General features: G+C 43.4%; 1 protein-coding gene across 1 annotated transcript; it reads right to left on the bottom strand.

Annotated features, from left to right (window-relative positions):
* Nucleotides 1–1,244: 1,244 nt before the first annotated feature.
* shprh (SNF2 histone linker PHD RING helicase) lies at nucleotides 1,245–13,607 on the bottom strand. Its single transcript, XM_062397887.1, has 30 exons — nucleotides 13,492–13,607; nucleotides 11,915–12,505; nucleotides 11,617–11,746; nucleotides 11,303–11,521; nucleotides 11,041–11,119; nucleotides 10,809–10,959; nucleotides 10,470–10,572; nucleotides 10,115–10,374; nucleotides 9,391–10,026; nucleotides 8,811–9,062; nucleotides 8,578–8,656; nucleotides 8,284–8,447; nucleotides 7,936–8,192; nucleotides 7,564–7,685; nucleotides 7,240–7,328; nucleotides 6,887–6,979; nucleotides 6,622–6,729; nucleotides 6,278–6,420; nucleotides 6,017–6,190; nucleotides 5,848–5,910; nucleotides 5,522–5,747; nucleotides 5,120–5,257; nucleotides 4,604–4,705; nucleotides 4,423–4,494; nucleotides 3,513–3,701; nucleotides 3,129–3,221; nucleotides 2,946–3,032; nucleotides 2,078–2,256; nucleotides 1,872–1,952; nucleotides 1,245–1,753 (listed from the first exon to the last, which is right to left on the bottom strand). Exons 2-30 carry the CDS (start codon nucleotides 12,494–12,496, stop codon nucleotides 1,657–1,659), a joined length of 4,968 nt encoding a protein of 1,655 aa, XP_062253871.1. The 5' UTR covers nucleotides 12,497–12,505; nucleotides 13,492–13,607; the 3' UTR covers nucleotides 1,245–1,656.
* Between the last annotated feature and the right edge of the window lie 173 nt (nucleotides 13,608–13,780).

Raw genomic sequence — 13,780 nt, forward strand, 5'->3', positions numbered from 1 at the left:
CTGGTGCTATACCTCCAATCATCAAGGAGAAAACAGGCTTATGACTTATTACCAGTAAAAGGTTTTTGTGGTTTGACCCCTGACGTTTCCTCCCTGAGTGTGTGATGTGATGTGATGTGATGCGAGTAGTGAGCTCACCCTCCTCCTCAGGCTCCAGATACACGGCCGAGATGACCATCCTCATGGTGAACAGTAACCAGGCAATAACCAAACTGGAAGGTGCCATCTTCCCTGGACTCTCCCTCTGGTTTGCCTCAGCTTAGCCACTCCACTGCCTTTTTGCCTCTTTCTCCCCTGAATCTTTCTGGGGAAAGACGTAGCACCTGTCTCTTACCCCAACCCTCGAAACACAGCTCTAATGAACTGGGAGCCTCCCTCTGGCCTTAAAACACCAGCTTGAATGATGTCCCCACCAACAATGAGATTCCGCACATGAATAGGGGGAACTGAGGGGAGTCCAAGGTAACACGTATGTTACCGCCCACCGCGGCGACGTCTTCTTAGTAAACATCTTACAACCGTTTCTTACTACAGAGGGCCAACAACGCCTGGTAACCATGCAGGAGAGGAACAACAGCACTGGGCTGCCACTCTTTGTTGTCTGCATCCTTTGTCTGGCCATTTTAAAATCTTTACTGGTGCGGGAATCCCAGTCAGTCAGGCAAAAAGAAACTCATTACGAGTCAAGGACAATTCAGTGATGATGCCAAGGACCTGTGAGTGCATGTTTGTGGGGGGAACAGACCATAAATTACTTTGAGCGGGAGAGACAAGAAAGGAAAATAATTATTTTCATGACGTTTTAAAAAAACACGATGAAACACGGAAAAAGTAAGAAACAGTAATTCATCCGTTAAACCTGTCCAGACAATTTGTAAGTGGTAAAGTTAGAGAAGGACGAGCTGACTGCTGCAATGCGGCCGAAAGCCTCTTCTCATTTTGAGACTTTTATGAGTTTGATTTACAAGATTAGTTTCCAAGACACTGAATCCTCCTCTTTTTTGTCTTGCAAATTAAGACAGGCTCAAGTGTCAGAGCCGAGCATTGTTTTAAAAGACAAATCGCTAAAAGAAGAGAGAAAAACAAGAGGATCCTGCAATAATCTCTCACTTCTGCTCCGATTTGTAAAGAAGTAAAAGTCCGAGCAACACTTCAAGGTCAACGGCTTCCTTCCTGTCGACACTTTTACAGCATAGAAATAAATCACAATAAAAGGCGGCGCACAAAAAGAGCTCGTAACAGGATGACGGTGGACAGATGTTTATTTCCAGGATGTGACGATAGCACAATCTCCCCTGTTCATCTGCCTCGTCATGCAGTGAAGTTCATTATAAAATGCACAGATTAACACAAGAACAGTCCAGCCTAATATGTTCATCAGATGTGTCCCTGCACAGCTGAAGTAGTCACTGAATCCGTTACGTTACAGCTAAGACATCACACATACCCCCCCCCTAAAAGATTAAAAACTGAAAACAATTAAGAAAAGTTGTTGTTTGCTGTCAGTGATTTGCTAAAATATGCTAAGATGCATTTGGTAACTTCATGATCCATATATAAAAAAGTGGAATGTTCAAAATCGGACTGTCCTCATCACCAACTGGGTAAAGAGAAAGTCGCTGTGGATCTTCAGTCGGTGTCTCGTGGTGTTCAGACTCATCCCAGATGTTCTGTATCGTCAGTAAACAGATCGGCGAGGTCGGCTACCGTCAGTACTGCAGCCTCTGAGTGCTTCATGGCTGTGCTGGTGTGACTGGGATAAAGGGAAGGAAAAAAAAACATTTATGGGAACTGTGAGCTCCGCTGCCACGTTCAACCTTTAAATGTCAAAATCCCCCTTTTGAATTAAAGAGCTCAGTGTCAACTCGTACCTTTTCTCTGCTGTTTTCAGCATCGCCTGCATTCTCTCTTCAATAGTGGATTTAATGAGGAACCTGTGGACGAACGTTGGCCTGGTGGAAAGACACAAACTATAAATACATTTCACTGGATGTACAAAACAGAAGGTGCTAGTGTCATAAAGAGGTTTGAACCTGGACACACCAACACCTGCCGGCCTGAACCACCTCAAACTTACTTGGTTTGTCCGATGCGGTGCACCCTGCCGATGGCCTGGAGCTCGTGGGCTGGGTTCAGGATGGGCTCGACCAGCAGCACGTGAGTGGCTTCGATGATGTTCAGACCATTGGAGCCGGTGTGGAGAGGAAGGAGAAGAATGTTGATCTTCTCTTCGTATTTGAAGGAGCTCAGATTCTCCTGGAACATTGAAGTCGACAATGAGATTGATAAAATCACACCTGCATGAGGTGACATCGTTGCAACAAATATATTTTTGTCACATTTTGCTGTGCCTTCTTCTTTATAAGAAAAAAATCTAATCAAAGTATTTCCCCCTTATATTTTTATTAAGAGGGGTGTTGGATCTTTAATCCTTGTTGAGCCACGGAATCTGTGGATAACTACCAGAAATAACATAATCAATGTTAAAAATTAAGAAAATAACAAATCATGGTTTTAGAGGTAAGTGGTCAGAGAGAAACCTTTATCATAATAAGACAGTCAATATTAATAGGAGAGATTAGATATTCATCGCATATTTCTGTCTCCATGATAAAACACAAACTGAGAAACAAAGGTCGATGAAATATTTTGAAGATATGTCCTCTGGGAAAAAGGTAAAAAGATTTCATTTTGGAGGTGACCTGGACTTATCTACTTCCACCACAACAGGGTTAGAGTTCCTTTTAAATATTAAGTTTGGGTGTCATGAAATCAGTTGAACCTAAAGGTAAAGTTATAGGAATGATCTTTTCTTTTGCTGTAGTGGATGGGTGGAAAATTGCTGAAACTCTAAAATGTCCTCTCTAAACTATGGTAAACTTTCCGTGGTGTAGCAGCGGTGGATATTTCATTGGGTAGAAATGGTTGCAATGCAAAATCCAAACCTGGAATTTGTGAATCCCATTGATTTGTGAGAACTCCAGGTTGTTGTCAAACAAGGCCTTGGCGATGATGTCCAGGACGTTCAGCCACTGAGCGGGAGAGAGAGAGAGAAACTGGGTCAGATCCAAACCAGATATCATCGAGGTAAATCACCATCTGACCGAGCACGGATAGTTCACAGTTACCGTGGAGAAAACGAGACACTTGGCTCCGGGGTCGGTCGCTTGAATCTTCTTCAGTGTTCTCACCACTGCCTCCACTTTGGTAGAATGGCTTCCCTGACGAGCGCAGGAGGAGGAACGTTACGTTACTGTAGGATCAACAATCAGTGACCTGGGAAAACCTTTGCTAAAATACAGTAACATAAATTACAGGACATGAATTAAAGGGCAACCCCCTAATACGTGATGACTACAGTCAGGTACAAAGCATGTAAGTCATTCAGGAAAGCATCAAAATTCATAAAAACTTAACAAATTAAGTCTGAACCATCTGACAGATCTTTATAACAGGATTAATCCATTACTGACATGATAAATCTCCGGAATCGGGACTGTTGCTCTACTGACCTGGACTGGGATGTCCTGGTCCTGACTGGACGACTGCGTGGTGAACACATAGGAGATCTCCGAGTGGGACGTGGTCTGCCTACAAATGGCACACATGATGGCACGCCGCCTTGAGCCCGTGCTGTACTGCTCCACAATGATGGAAATGCACTCGTTACAGAAGCAGTGGCCACAAGTCAGCACTGCCCACTGGGGAAGAGAAAGACCAGGAATTAAGATGATTAAGATGGTGAATGAGGACACTACCAGGGATTCTCAAATCCACAGTCACTGTGGTAGCAAATCTACACTTAGAGCTGGAAACTGTTTTGTGGTTTGGGGTGTTTGAAAGCAAGATAACGCAAAAACAACAGAATGGATTTTATTGAACCTTTCTTTAACAACATAGGGCGTTGTTTGACATCTTTAAGAATTTCTCAGAGAATCATGGAAGAATCTCGATGAAATGAAATCAGAAATGTTTGAGGGGTTTTATAATTTTGTGCAATTTGGTACAGATCCAAATTCAAAACTGGATCTGAACAGATTTCAATGTTGTTTGTCAAGTGGCCTTTGTTGAGACATTCTAGTGATACCTTTAGAACAGAGGAGCTGTAAAAACATATGCGGAAAAAGACTAAACACTTCAGTTTGATTTGTCCTTAGATCTCCCATAAACTTGATGAATATAAACACAATACTTAAACGCCACCATACTAAAATGAAAACATCAGACAGGCGAAACCTTCCTGCTGTTTGATTTCTCAGGTGCACCAGGCTCATCACATTCACTGATAAACAACCGACATCAACCAAATGCCAAATGTTAAACACAGTTCCTGGAGGAGAGGGAATCTGCTTCAGACTGGATGTAATTACAGTGTCTGTGCTGATGAGACAGTTGTACAGACGGTAAGGTGTTCTGTCTCACCTCCTGTCCCAGGGGCCGAGCACAGATGGGACATGGCTCTGGATTCAGTCCTCCAGTCGACTTGTCCTGGGACTGAAATAAAAGACATTACGTAGGTCGGAGTAAGATCCTATCACACACGTTTTTGAATGAGCAGCTGAAGAATGTATGTACTTTGCAGTTACTCCTAACTGTTTATTACCTTCTCCAGATTTGTGAGGTACAGAAACTGGCCGAGCTTCTTTTGCAGCTGAGACTTGGCCACTGCCTGGTCGTTCAAAAGCTTGACTCTGTTCTGCCCCACCTGGAAGCAAAGCAGCCGAGCACACGGGTCAGGAATGCAATAAAAATAGTTAAGGCACAACATTACAATCCTTGGCTAACCAGCAGCAGTGCTCTTTTGAATCCTCAACAGATTTTCCATTTTATTTATTAAGTTAGGTCCAAAACTTCAAACAAAGTAAAACATGTGTTTAAATGTCAAATCTACCAAATGGTTGTATCTGTTACAAGCCGCAGAAGTGAATGTGGTGTCCGGCTGTGTGATAAAAGACACCAGGAGTTCACCGTGTGTGTGAAATCAGTGACTATGCTAATCAAAATTCATTTAGGAGAGGAAATCCACTTGAGGAATAAACAAAACTGACTGGATTTTTGAAAGAACAGACAGAAACAAGCAAGCTGTAAAAACAGAGGTGTGTCGAGGTCTTTCACTCACCTCATGTGGCTCGATGATGTGCAGCACTTTGGGCTTGGGCTCGTCGGGCAGGCGAACTCGTAGCCGCTCCGTGGCCATCCCCAACTCATCGCTGGCTGACACGTGATTCCGCAGCACCATCCAGTACTCGTGCAGCACCTGAGGTGAATTGGCACATGCAAATGCTATTTCTTGAAAAAACTTGCCAAAGCACATTATATTTTAATCTGAATTCAACTCCATTCACATTCGCAACTTTTTTTTTTAAACATGACAAAATTTGGTCTTTTGTCTCAAAATTCTATATTTTAAGAGCTAAAAGCGGTTATACAGCTTTTTGAATATTTGTTGAAGAATCTTTTGTTACATTTAAAACAGGTTGTGCTTACTTGAAAGACAGGTTTTGTTGGTGTGCGTACGAACCTTGTACTCCTTCTTCCAGTTCTCAAACAGCTCCATGAAAGTGTTGCCCTCCTCCACCACCTCTGGATCCATGCGTTTAGCTTTGGCGAAGGACAAGATGGCCTTCAGCGTGCGCTCAGTCTCGCTGGCTGCCCAGAGACCTCGGCTGGTGGTGGGGAGACGGTCGTCCACCATCCCGTCTTCGTCCTCAATCATCTCCTCAAAGATGGCTGTCTGACCCTTCACCCTGTGAGGTTATATTTCTGATTAACCACCACGACCATTTTTAAATAAGAAACAATTTGATTATTCAAACTGACAGGTGTCATGAATATTGTTCTACATACGTGTGAGAAAACAGCTTGGACTCATAGTCAACGAAAAGTTCATCAGCTTTACAAAACACACAGCTAAAATGCAACGAAAGAAGAGGATTAGGTCACATATAAAACAAGTTCAAAGGTTCAGAAGCGGGTTGTACAATCTGTGTAAAATTTCTACTTTCTGATGTCCTACTTGTTAAGTGGCAGTCTCATAGGCCTGAGGTGACAAATCGTGACCTCGTCAATCACGGTTTTTGAAGCCGGGCCTTCAAGCTTCTTCACTGCGTCTTGCACGGTCTTCTGGGATTTAATCAGGTCTTGCATTTGCGAGGTGAGCAGGAACTGCAAACCAGAGGCATCACGGAACCTGCAGGACACACACTTACTTCAAGTACAAGTTTGGTCTAAGCTATTATCTTAGCTATTATCTTATTTTGTAGAATGAAGTGTGTACTTGTCAGCCATGGAGAGCTTGCTGGCTTGTTGTTTGTAGCTGGACGTCAGCTCATTCTTGATGCGAGACACCAGATCATCATCGGTGGAGAGGCGGATTGCCCTCTGAATAACATCCAGCCACCAGGTAGAGTTCAGCTTCACCTTGACAAAGACGAATGTGTTGTTATCAAATTATTCTACTTGACTGTAGATAATGTACAAAAAATACCATCTGTAATTGGATCTTGATGAGTTTGAAATATGTAAATTCTGGATCAGAGTTTGCCAATATTCTTCCATTGGGTGGATTGTTGTTTTATGTAAACAACGTAGATGGGTGTGGATGTAAAAGAGGTTTCTCACTTTGCGTCTCAGCTCTTTGATGTTCTGTAGCACCGGCTGTAGAGCCTGATGGGCGTCTGCCACCTCAGAGTCGTACTTGGTCATGTAGTGCTGTCGCAGCTGCTCGGCCTGAAGAGACGCAGAGGATGAGAGCGACAGATGGCACAGAGGAGATGGGTTTTATTAAAAACAAGCTCCGCAAGAACGATCCACATTGGCATGTAGGAACGGAGGCATCTCTTAGGTTTCATCCACAGTGTAGATGAGAAATGTTTATATACTTTACCTCATCACTTAGTTGATCATCTCTCAGCGTAGGGGGTATCCCTTGATGCTTTGCACTCAGCAGTTCCATCAAGTTATGGGTTGCATGGAGTCTCTGAACAAACACAATGATGATAAACTAATTAGAATTGTTTGTTGATACATAAACACTGGGAAATAACCGAATATCTATTTTGGTTTGAAGATATTTCATCAGAAATCAGTATACTTTCCCCAAGAAAGTATTTGTTTTAATTTGAATTGATGCAATTGCTCATTTTATATGAGTAGACGTTTGTCGGGTTTGTTTCTGTAGTGAAATCCTCCATAGATTAATCACAGACACATGAAATTGAGTAGAATGAGGCCACACACCTGCAATGAATCTGTCTTCAGTCTGCCTTTGTGCTCCTCTGATGAGCGAAGCACTTCTCTATACATCTCCGTCGCCTCAACAAACTCATCTGAAGGCGGAGAAGGAAACGGTCGTGAGTTAATGAGACGCTCCATACAAACCTCCTCGGTACATCCAGCCACATTATACATATTGTCTCACTGAGATTTCCTTCAACAAAACATCTTGGTACAAAAAGGTGTTGGGAGACATAAAGATGAGATGGTGCCTTGTGTTGTGTTTGAACTGATCCCATGGGAAACTGGGAGCGGAGCGGGCACAAGCACATTAGTGGTGTTTCATACCTCTGATGATGTGAATGCCGGCCAGGCCATTGAGCGCACACACCAATTGTCTGTGAGCTTCTTCACACTCCACTCGACATTTCTTCTGCAGGGACTTCAGGAGCTCCTCCATCGTCATGGTGCTGGTGAGAGGACAGAGAAACCCACTCAACGAACCCTCAAACGCAAATTACTCAGAATGAATCAGCTTTAAATAAACACAACTGCAGACTGTAACTAACAAAAAGAGTTGCTGCGGGCTTTATAAGATTACTAATGCTGTGAAACTCTGTTTAGTTGAGCAGATGTTAATTAACTGGTGCAGCTGCCTTCAGAAAAAGGCCCCTCTTCTCCAGTGAGAGCCGTGAAAACACAATATCAAGGGTCATCTACCTTTTCTGAAGAGGCAGGAATTCCCCCCTCACAGCCTGTGGATGGCAGCAGGCCTGGCGCAGCCTCAGCAGCGGGTACAAGACGGTGTTGACGGTGCGGCGGTCGAGGCTGCCGAGTTTCAGGCTCCAGTCGGAGATCTTCCGGATTTTGACCAGAGCGTCCTGGGAGCAGACCTCGTGCTGACGGTGGTAGAAGTGCCCCTCGACGGGGGAGAAGCAGAGCCAGTGAACCTCCTCGGTCTGAGGTGGAATCTGGATCTGGAAAACATCGGGAAAACACATTTTCTGAATTTACCAACATTATTAAAAAATTGAGAACGGAACACAATAAGAACTTTTATGATCCTACCTGATCGATGACGTCTTTTTTAGCCGATCGCCATAATATTTGTGCGATGACATTGTACAGAGGTTCTGTGTTCCCATGTCGATAAGGGCGATAAAGCAGCCGATGCCACCAGTGTTTCACCCAGTATGGATCAACTCCCAAGAAAAGTACAAGGCCATACAGATCTGGACATGGCAAGTAAATCAGTTTAAGAATTAACTTTCTTTTTGTGTTGAGACAGTTTTCAGGATTTCAAAAACTAATTGTTACAGAGGGAGTTCTTTCCAATGTAAATACCTTAATGGTATGTATTACCTTCTAAGCCTCTCTGGACAGGAGTACCACTGACACACCAGCGGTTGACAGATGTGAGACGCAGAGCCATTTCTGCAGCCTGAAAGAAATATAATAAAAATAAGCATAAACGTTTTAAAAGACAAACTGAAATAAAATACAGCATAACACGAAAATCAATAACTGAGAAATAGCCTTGTTATCCTCTAGATTCCCTGTTTGGTTCGATACCTCATCTTTTCTCTACAACTTACCTTCGCAGTTGGACATTCGACCATCTGAGCCTCGTCCAGACAGATGCGCCACCACTCCACTGCCACCAGAGGACTGGGAACGGCCATGTAGCGCTTCTGGTTGCGGAAGCGGCGTCCATCCTTGCTGTTGCTGTGGGGAATGTCGACGTAGTTGAGCTCCGACCGCAGCACGTCGTAGGTGGTGATGACCACATCCTGCTCAGCGAGAATGTGTGGCTGGATGAAGCCGTGTTTCTTCACACCCTGGTAGACCTGAGGGCCAAATAAATGAGTTTCATATTAACTCCGTTTGAGCATATTTGTCAGTGTTAGCTCTTTGGAAGAGCGGCGGAATTGAAGTGAAAGAGCTCTGTTGTTTTGGTCTAAGTATTACTGCAACAGACTTATTTTATTATATAAAGCTGGAAAAAAGTTTAGAAATTTATTCCAAGACATTTCTAGTTCAATACTAAACCAGTGAGAGGAAAATAATCTGGGACAAAACCTCTTAAGATTTGGTATACACATGTTTCCTCTGGTTTGCTGAGATGTTAATATTCTACATTTCCACCGTGTGCTACCAAAAGACCATTGTTCTCACCAGCACTCGTAGTGAGGACGACCTAATGTGACGGTTGATCTCCTCCACCCACTGATGGCAGATGGAGCTTGGGGAGATGATGAGGGTGGCACCAGTGGACACGGGTTTCATGGCCACCAGGCAGTGAGGGCAATAGAAGGGAGTAGTTCCAAGGCTTTCCTCTTTGTAGTTAACACAGTCTGCGTGCTGCCACAGCTGACAGTTCATACACTGGACACGGGCCTTGTAGTCGATAACGCCCAGTTCGCCACAGAAGCACTCAAAGCGGTAGTCCGGAGTGTTGAAAGGAACCATGGATGCTCTGGTGGGGGTTTCTGTCTCCTCATCAAGCTGAGGAGCTTCTCCCCGTTCTTCAGGGAGATCTTCCACCCTGGATGTTTCATGTGTATCTGACTCACTTTTATCCTGAGACATCTGCGAGGATGTTGTGGACGTATCCATCACGTCATCGTACCGATCGGCTTTCTCATTCAGATCCCACTTTGTCTTTGTTTCTCTTTGCTCTGATACAGGGCAGTCAGACGAGCTCAGATCTCTGTCATCCTCTGTGAGAGAGCTTTGAAGAGCGGCCTCTGCCTTCTCTTTTGCTCGTCTCTGAAACCTTTCCCTGGGCGTGCCCTCTGTGTTTTTTGTAATCTGATGAAAAGAACAGATAAAAGTGAGATTTTACAAGGAAGAAATATTTGAGGCATAAAAGATTCATAATGGAAGCGTTGTTTCTTACAGACTTGGATGCTTCTGCTAACATCTTCTTGGTTTCTTTGTAGTTTTTTCCCAGCTTGAATGACCCCGCCAAGCCACGACCTTTAACCCGGTCAACCAGGCCTTCATCCATCAGCTTCACCAGCATCTTCTTGATGTGGTTGCGGTTCTTGAGGAGGTCGTAACCATAAGTGGCGCGGATATACGTGAACACGGCGTTGACTGAGGCTCCCTTGCCTGATCTCATTTCCTTTATTCCAGTGAGCAGCATGATACGCACAGCTGCAGGGAGAATATACAACATGTTGCAGTAAACTTGAATCCGACTGCAAAGGAATTCAAAGCTGTGATGTCTGAGAAGAGTCTGAGTGACGTACTTGGGTGAGATATTTTCATCTTAGGCTGAACTTCAGACTTGCAGTGGATTACTTTCTTTCTTTCTTGCGGAGGAGGTGGAACAAAGAAGTTCACAGATTTACCCTGAAAAACCAAGAGATAAATCATCATGAAAAAAACGAACATTTTCCATTTCGAAATGCTTTATTTACCAAAAGATGAGAAAATTCATAAAGATATTACTACAATCATAAATAATAATCCATGACCCTTATTTAGTGATGGTTCATAGACAAAAGAAGAAAGGAAGGAAAAGGGTGAAGCTCTCTATATTTAACAAACTCAGAATTTTGTTATTAAAGTTGTCTTCTGATCCTCACCGCCGGCAGAGTAAGAGCCTCCTGCTCCACATCTTGCCGGGCGTGGAGCAGGATGAGAGCCAGAACCTCCACCGTCTTTCCCAGTCCCATCTCATCAGCCAGGATCCCACCTGGCCACGCAATGCCAGCCAGAGGAAATTCTCTAATTAAACTGCAGGGAAGAAAAGACAAGTTGAACACTTAAAATACTTTTAGGAGTCTCACTTCAATATGAAATGATTTAAATCCTTACCAGCCAGTAAAAGGGTTGTAGAACAACTTCTTTCCACACAATGTCACCAACTCCCGCCAGAGGTAATGCAGCGATTGTTCTGCAAAACAAAATAAAATTAAAAATTTGCTTTGCTCTTTTCATATAGTTTCTGCTCTTGCAGACTTAAAGATTCTAAATACTCATAACCATCTCGTTACCTGAAATTTAAAGGCTTTAAATCTCAAAAGACTGATTGACTAAGCAGATCATATTTAGTCAGAGCAATGATAACAAACTCTACCTTTCTGTGAAGTGTTCCTGTATTTTTCCCTCTTCAGCATCCAGTTGACGGCCTGGCTCTGATAGGGTCTGAGCACAGGAATAAGAGCCTTGTGCTGGATTTCACATGTTAACTCCTGGCTCTCTCGCTGGTGCAGATGTCGGACATAATCATAGAGCTCCTCCACATTTTGTCTCTCCAGGTCGGTGTCACACTGCTCCTCCTCGTTAACAACCACTTCTACATGAAAACAGACAGGATATTAATGTATCATTACAATCCTTTACTTTAAAATGTCATTGTGGTCACAGCATGCATTAGGAGCGGATTCTTACCAGGGATGATGAAATCATAGAAATACTCCATTATCTTCTGCATTAGTTGATTTGCTTTCTTCAACCGACCACTTCCCTCGCTAAGTAAATCTGGCTTCCCGAGCCCAGTTTCCAGCAAGTAGATCCCAACCTGTCAAAAGCAAACAAACAACCGCTGAAGCCAGAGAACAAAGTGTTTTAAACAGTGAACCAGAAAACAACAGCTGTTCAGTATCCATACAAAAGACTTAGAGAGTGGATTTGGCATTTTTGGAATAAAAACAACAGAAAAAATTTAGAGTAATCCTTTAATTTATACCTTCATCGTCTCATCCTTTGTCTGGTGGCAGAGCTGCATCACCTGTCTCTTTTGCAGCCAGTCCAGATCCTCCAGAGGGATCTGGCTAAGGCTGCACTCCGCCGTGCAAGTCTCCTTGTCCAGCGTCCACTGCAGCTCCGAGCTCTCGTCGCAGCTGCTGTAACTGAGGCAGAGCTGGTCCCCCCTCCTGTGGAGGGTGAATGCTTTCTGCTCACAGTCGGACGGGAGCCAAGCCGGGCACACACGGAACTCCCCAATGAGTGCCTTCCAGATGTTGACCAGCTTTGAAGGCGGCACAAAAGTCAGGGACAGAGAGGTTGAGGCGACAGCGGCCTCCGATGATGTACAGGGGAGCTCCTCTGAGAACCGGACAGAGCCGGGGCAGGCAGCAGGGTCCTCAGTGGTTGAGATTAAGAAGCCGCTTGGAGTGGAGTCACCAGGAGGAATGGAGCAGGTTGGTGTCTGGTCTTCTTCCTCATGGGTTATCTCGTCCTTGCGATCATCCAGCATGTTCCAGTTCAACTTCTTCTTAGAGTCTTCATCCACCTTCACAGGAGGGGCTCTCTTTCTTCGGCTACTCATGGTTGAATTCTACAAGGAGAGTAAATGTTGATTACGGAAAAAATCTGAACATCCTACCTAAAGTTGAGTGACATGGACGGGCTAACATCTTGATCCTGACACAAAATGATCCATGGATTGACATTTCACATATGCAGTATAGATAAACATGAAATGTAACCATTTAACATGAGTTTAGCGTTTTATTTTGGCAGGTAGCACCTTCAGTTTGATAACATCTTGCTCAAGTCCAAATGCACTTGTTGCAAACAGCATAGGACAAACTTAAACTTCTCTTTTAATATAGGTGACAGAGAAATTGTTCTCTTTTCCATCATTATATCATTATACACAGCATATTATCCTCCATTTAAACCATAACAGCACTATGATCGATTATGACAGTTAAAGTTGAATTGCAAAAAAAGTAGACTTGAAAGTTTGACATATTTTCCCTTGAACTAGTTAATAATGTCACTGTTACCCCCAGATAGTTTTGGTTCACACACAATGTTATTAAACAGCAGGAAGTGATCAGTGCACAAATGCAAAGTACCTGTGAGCTACTTCTTAGACACTGGATCGTGTTTTCAAATCAAATTAAACACGTCTTGAATCACATCTTTCAGATAAATGTGAAGAAAGAACCCTGTTGGTGCTGTTAAAGGTGGAACATCACATGTAAAGGGCGTTTCTCCACCAGCTTCTGACTGTGATTGTCCAGTGGGTTCAAATTTGTTCACAATAAATCAAGTTGTATGAGTATTATTCACAAATTGAGAGTTTATTATACAGTTAGTACAGCGATTTAAAATGTGTTTACTTCTACGGTTAACATGAGAGGAGACGGTGCTTTTGAACTGTATATACATACATACTTATACACATATATAGATTTAGACACTGTTACACAATGAAAACACACGAGTCTGTGTCGCTGCGTATTTAATCGTCCGACTGTGAACAACGACACAAAAACCAGCAGGTTTCTTGTTCCCAGCCTCTCGCACACTAACCTGGTTTCTATCGCTGCTTTAGAAATGGTTTCATGTTCCTGTATTTCCACAGAATTCAGCCGAAATGGACCAAAACACACCTCATTTAGCGACTGTTTGTGTCCGCCATGTTTAAATGCAGGATGTGACGTCGGAGCAGGAGGATGTTCAGGACAATAAAGGCACGCTCAGTTATTGGAACTACAAAAAACACTATAGTTTCATTTCTTTTGATCTCATTTGCCTAACCCTAACCCAGATATTATCCACAGATGTATAACCTCTTTAAAGACCATGCCAAAGCATCAAT

This window comes from Platichthys flesus, chromosome 10 (assembly GCF_949316205.1).
Source record: "Platichthys flesus chromosome 10, fPlaFle2.1, whole genome shotgun sequence".
Classification (NCBI taxonomy): domain Eukaryota; kingdom Metazoa; phylum Chordata; class Actinopteri; order Pleuronectiformes; family Pleuronectidae; genus Platichthys; species Platichthys flesus.

What these genes read in the sequence shown, in the direction of transcription:
- shprh (XM_062397887.1), bottom strand. Translation starts at nt 12,496, where the DNA reads ATGAGTAGCCGAAGAAAGAGAGCCCCTCCTGTGAAGGTGGATGAAGAC. An exon ending in CGGCATTCACATCATCAGAG is followed by an intron (nt 7,329 to 7,563) that starts GTATGAAACACC and finishes CTCCGCCTTCAG; the next exon opens with ATGAGTTTGTTGAGGCGACG. An exon ending in ATGATCAACTAAGTGATGAG is followed by an intron (nt 6,730 to 6,886) that starts GTAAAGTATATA and finishes GCGTCTCTTCAG; the next exon opens with GCCGAGCAGCTGCGACAGCA.